Here is a 6,045-nt window from a genome sequence, read left to right on the forward strand (position 1 = left end):
AAACTGTATGAAAGAAAACTAACATGGAACATGGAACCACACTTGATGGTCGGAGCTAATGACTACACTGTAGTAATGAGCTGTGCAGGGCTCTGAAAATGAAAGCAGATAGGACGCTATGCTACTTGATTCTCTTTGGCAAACTGAACTAATCCCTTCTTACGTGCAAAAAACTAAACAAACCCCAAAACCACAACAGGTCCTGAACATCAAAAGTGGTTGTATCTTATCCACGGACCACCTGAGTGGTGACCACTGATGAGTTAGCAGGCTGCTGGTTTTCCCTGATGTTCAGCTCACGATACATCTGGCACCAGGCGCATGGGTGACAGAAAATCACATTGCTGGCATCATCAACGAACGAGCCCTGCAGGATGGAGAAAAAGGAAGAAGAGAGTGAGGGAGAGGATGAAGCAATGAAGCAGAAGGAGTTACTGTAATTTAATTTAATGAAGCTGTCATGCAGGCATGTGCGGTGTGGAGTCCTGCCTGGGCCCCTCAACAATAATATTTAACTATTAATCACAATTTTGCTAAATAAAAGGATCTGGCTTGCATCAGTCACATCACTACCATTTAACCAATGATTGCCCTTGAAGGTAGAACGCGCTGGTTATGAGCCGGGAATCAACTCACAAAGAAAACGTGGATTGCTTTTGCCTCCTGAGCGTTGTGGAGTTGTAGGAGAAACACAACTTAATTGGGAGATGCAGACGCAGATTGATGCAAAGGAAACTAGGTGTACAGCTCACACTATAGTCTATAGCATATTAGCTTATTATGTCGTGGTCAGTTGTTCTTCTGTGGCAACTGATGAATTGAAATAAATGAGCATTTCTACAGGGCTTATATTTCAATAAAAACTAACTAATATACATATCCACATAATTATGGATTATTATAATTACAATATTATGAAACCCCCCCACTGTATTTTCAAAAATACATTAAGAAACAGATGATATTAGATTTATATTTCAAATATGACAAAATGCTGAATTTACAGCAGCAAAATTATTGTATCTCTACAGTTTAAACATTTAATAAGCTTTCTGCCTGCACAGAGTGGACAGTTAAACAATCACTGAATCATCATAAATACATTATTTTATTTTTATTACTTTAATATCAGAGCACTAGGAATAAATAATAGGAGAAGGATTCTGGAAGAAAACTTGTGGCCATATTGGACTGGAGAAGGTATAAAATGTCACTGTATGTGTGTGTGTCTACGTGTGCATGTTTTATGTGTATAGATTTTTTTAAAATTATTATTCATGTTATAACATTGTCCAGACATGCCCTGTAAGGATATGAGGAGAAAACAGTGTCAAAAGGAGCTGTGTGAGGCTGCTAAAGGCAGTGGATCCTTCACCAGCTGGATTAAAAAGAGTAGGTAACAATAACACACGTACCAGTTGTTGCATTGCTGGTACAAACACAGCTGCAATGATTTGGTTCAATAACATTTTTCTATTATTACTTTATTACGGATTAGGTGCAAAAGTTATTCAGTTTGGATAATTAAATAATAGTTTAAAGCAATAGCAAATTGTGCCTTGTTCTCAGATGGACAGCGAGTGGAGCTCGATAGCTCAGATGAGGAGATGGAAGGAGGGAGAGAGGCAAAGAGTGATTCACAGACAAAGCCTAATTTATTTTCATCTGTTGTCTTATGATTCCATTGCTGTCACCAATCTTTGCATTTTATTTTTATCTGATAACACTTGTTATCAGCAGCAGAAGCAGCAGCCACCCCTCAACAGCAACAGTGTACACCATCAAGTAAAAGGTAGGCCATGTTTGCTTTGGATTGTCCCCACCTGGATAACCAAATATCTGAGAGTTTTTTAAAACAAGCAGCCACAGGTGCAGATTTCTTCCGTATGCAGACAAATAAGAGAGTTCAAATTTGGATAACTTTCCATTTCCTCTTTTTCTAATTTGGATGCAAGCTAGTCCCTAAAAAATGTCATCCCACTCAGTTTACTGATGCCACTGAATGATAAGGTGACTTATCTTCAGCTCGGCCTTCTGTTTTTCTGTCAGTAGTTTTGCAACCCATCCACCACAGCAGGCCTAACCATCATCTTGTAAATCTTCATTTTCACTCTTGCAGAAATCCTTCTGTCAACACTCATCTCCACCCACCCCACCCTGGCTGCACTCTTGTTTTCACCTGTGTCTGTTGCTTTGGATGGTTGAGTACTTAAAGAGGACATGAAAGAATACAAATATAAAGTATAATACCCTACTACCCTACATTCATCATCCTTCATCGTCTCTTGATTCAGTAACTTGAATATGCAAATGTGCACATTTTACTAATTAAACCCTACAGAAATCCCTATAAATTAAGGCAGCGGTCTCCAACCTTTGTTGCGCAATGGACCAGTTTATGTCCGACAATATTTTTACGGCCTTTAAGGTGTCACAGATAAATACAACAAAATAAAACCAGCACCGGTACCAAAAAAGAACATTTATTTATAACACACGGGAAAAGACTCAGGGAAACAGAGTTAACGATAAAAATGATAAAAACCATGAAAACCATAAATTTCACGCCTGAGCATCAACTCTCGCGGCTCGGTACCAAACGACTCACGGACCGGTACTGGTCCATGGTCCGAGGGTTGGGGACGGCTGCATTAAGGGATGCAGTTTTGCTAATGTGAAGTTTTAACATCGAACTGTTTCTCCACCCCAAAAACAGGCATTTCTGGATCCACAAAGCAAAACAAACAATAGTGAAAACTTTAAAATGGTTCACAAACTAAGGCTAGACGTCCCAGTGGGGTCATCAATCTGTTACACACTATTTAACATACGCCCCTCCATCCCTAACCCAGACTTACAACAATGTTGTAGCGCTTTCTGATGGACTGACGGAGTAAGCAGGACACCACACAGCAAATGTCCAGGAGTGGCATTGCGCAACACCATCCATTTTTACTGGCTGTCTGACACTGCATGCAGGGGAAACACCAATATCCGTAGCAACCTAGAAAAATACACAGAGACATTTGTGTTTCATTACTAGTTATTACATTGCACTCTGCTACCTTATTGCAAAAACAGTCAGAGAAACTGCTGTTTGTAGGATTTGAATGATTAACTTACAGGAGCTCATATCAGAGCAACAGTCACAGATGCCGGTGCTCCAATTCATTGCACTCATCCCTGGAAGAAACAAGGCAGAAACAGACACAGAGTGAAGGGTTAATGCCGTCATAAAGATTATCACTGCTAGAATATGAGAAAGATACAGACTGGTTAAAACTATTGCTCTCAACATGCTGCTTGTGTTACAGCTGGAACTGGTCCACGTAAATCACTACAAAAACCTGGAAGCAGATGTAGAAATGATCTGCGTGCAATACAGACAAAAAAGTTTGCCAACAAGTGGCAAGGAATTTACACACAGATGTACGTACACACATGTACATGGCAAACATTATTGTTCATATATATCTTTTAATGTAATTGTCTGGTAATAGTCTGTGTGCTTTAATGGATGTTGTGTGGCTGTGTCTTCAAACCCTTTTTGAATAACTTAAAAAAACAAGCAAATGAAATGATTAAAAACAAAGTTTTGCAATAACCTGAAAAATGTGTTGTTGTACTATAACTGCAGGTGCAGTATCTGCTGTTCAGCTGCACTCTTATATCTAACAGGCAGGTTAATGCACGTTGCTAGACCGAACCATGTGCTGCAGCCCTGCTTTCAGTGACATCGTGGAGATACATGTTCAGTAATAAGAAAATATTCCACAGCCTGCTCACACCTTTTCTTGTCATTCCTGTGACGTGTCCATGGTGCAGCTGTATAGTTGAAGTTTTCAGTACTAGTTTCAGTACTTCAGCGTCTGGCTAGACAGCCACACAATAGGACGCAGCATGAACCTTCTTAAACTGGAAACTCACTCTACTTTAATATCACCCGACTCTCAAAAGGTCTCTGTGTAGTGTGTCACAAAATGTGTCTGTGAGCTAAGTGAACAGCTGCTGTATAAATAAAACCCACTAATGTGGCACACAGAAAAATAAAGGTGTAACAAAGAGAGGACAGGAGAAGAAGATAAATCATTATTTTCAAAGAGAAACTTTATAGACTGAAGAGGTCAGTTTTACATCTTCATTTTAGGGTTTCTTTATCAGATATTGGATTGGAGTGACTTCAGAAGCTATTTGAACTTGTTTGCATATCTTTCAGTACAACCTGTCATCAGTCTCATTCTTTTAAATATCTTGCGATAAAATTGAAGGATGGTTATAACAACATTTGTTACTTAATGTTCATCCTCTCTTTTACTGACCCATGAGTAATTATGATAAGTAGACTCCAGAATTTTCTTTCTAATTCTGTGAAGATATGAAAACCTTTAAAAATCCCCCTTGTTTTACTCAGCATCACTTGAGTACACTGGTTCATCAGCTCACTTGAAAATGACTGAGAAAAACGATACAACAGTGCAGTAAGCTTCAGAAACATTGTTGAATGTTTCAAGCTGTTCATTTTTATAGAAAGTCTTTCTTACCTGGTTTCTGGTTTGGTGAACTTTGAAGAAAAATGAGATGAAGGGTAGAAAACCCAACATTTAACTAATACACACACACATAGACACACCCCACCTGTTCACACAGGGAAACACAGAATTCACGATACACAGTCATTCAGCTAGTGTAAATGTAAAATAACTAGTTTGCATGTGGTAACACAGAAACATTGTAGCAAAAGTATTTGAAATATGGATGAAAAAGATAAATTTGTCCCCGGGTAAATGTCCCCAGGCAAAAAACACCACAGTGACTAGATATTTGGTCAGACCGTCTCTTACAGAGGAAGGAAAAACCCAGTGACTGTTGTTGTTGTTTTAAAAAAACAAACAAAATATTTGACTGACACTATTTTGGTCATTAAATGGTCGTGAACAGCCACTGAACCATCTATCAGCACATTAGCATTTTCACATTCATTAACATGTTCGCTCTCACTTGTTCAATTAGGTCATGTGATGTTACCGATTAAACCTTTTGCTCAGGTGTGTTAATGTCACTTTAGTTCAAATACTCACTTAAAGCTATTAGGTGAGTCATCAAATGACAAGCTAACAAAATCTGGTAAAAAAAAATAATAAACCATCCTTAAGATGAACAGGTGGAGATGTTAAGAAACATAAATGCTTAATTTTATTAATTTTATTAAAAGGGATAGACTGTCAGGGTTCAGTGGCCCGTGACACCCAGGTCATGACATAGAGTGTGCAACAAAGACTGTAAAAATTTTCATTTACAAGGAGGAGGATTATTAGTTTTTATTATTTCTTTTGCAAAAACATATGGAAATTTGGGAAAAATAGAGCACCTTCATTTTCACATTGGTAGAACTAGTGACTCGATCTATGTAATGAATTATTCTTATCAAATCTTATTGAAGAAAATTGACCTTTAATACGACCAGAGAGTTGGATGATATGAGATAGCAAAAACTCGTCAGTAGCATCATCAGATGGCGCTTAACTTTTAGTCTGGTTGAGCTCAAGTGGGAGCGGCTTGCTGCTTGGTTGCTCTGTGGGATGGTTTATATGATAAAATATGTCAGGTTTGTTTTGTTGGATTGACATTTATGCTTAGAAATATATATTTATATATTCTTAGAAGTATATAGTTGATTGCATATTGGAAGAATGTCTCATCCTAGGAGGTCTGTAACAACTCTGTGTAGCATGAAGAGGGGAGTGCGTTCACTCCTCTTCAGAGTGTTCTGGCATGGATCACACACCTCCTAGGAGAGGTCGTATCTTCTCTTGCTGATATATGGTATAGCAAACACACGTATATCTACCCCTTTGTTTAGATGGACCACTAGACTCCTGGCAACAGCTTTGGGGAGTCTTCACAGGGTCACATCTTGACCCCACACATACACATACGCATAAACATACATACACACATACCTGGATATGGATAGTATGGATAGTGTGTTGCACTTGCTAAGCTGGTGACTCCATAATGTGTAAACCCCACTAGTCAGCAAACTAA

The 6,045-nt window shown here is 38.6% G+C and overlaps 1 protein-coding gene across 1 annotated transcript; it reads right to left on the reverse strand.

Annotated features, from left to right (window-relative positions):
• Window positions 1-226: 226 nt before the first annotated feature.
• LOC147335758 (placenta-specific gene 8 protein-like) lies at window positions 227-4,556 on the reverse strand. Its single transcript, XM_086286106.1, has 4 exons — window positions 4,542-4,556; window positions 3,124-3,183; window positions 2,859-3,004; window positions 227-367 (listed from the first exon to the last, which is right to left on the reverse strand). Exons 2-4 carry the CDS (start codon window positions 3,179-3,181, stop codon window positions 227-229), a joined length of 345 nt encoding a protein of 114 aa, XP_086142232.1. The 5' UTR covers window positions 3,182-3,183; window positions 4,542-4,556.
• Between the last annotated feature and the right edge of the window lie 1,489 nt (window positions 4,557-6,045).

Source organism: Aulonocara sp. 'chitande type north' Nkhata Bay, linkage group LG3, assembly GCF_057382095.1.
Source record: "Aulonocara sp. 'chitande type north' Nkhata Bay isolate Kocher_YH1m ecotype deep benthic linkage group LG3, A_spYH_male_GT1.1, whole genome shotgun sequence".
NCBI classification, from domain to species: domain Eukaryota; kingdom Metazoa; phylum Chordata; class Actinopteri; order Cichliformes; family Cichlidae; genus Aulonocara; species Aulonocara sp. 'chitande type north' Nkhata Bay.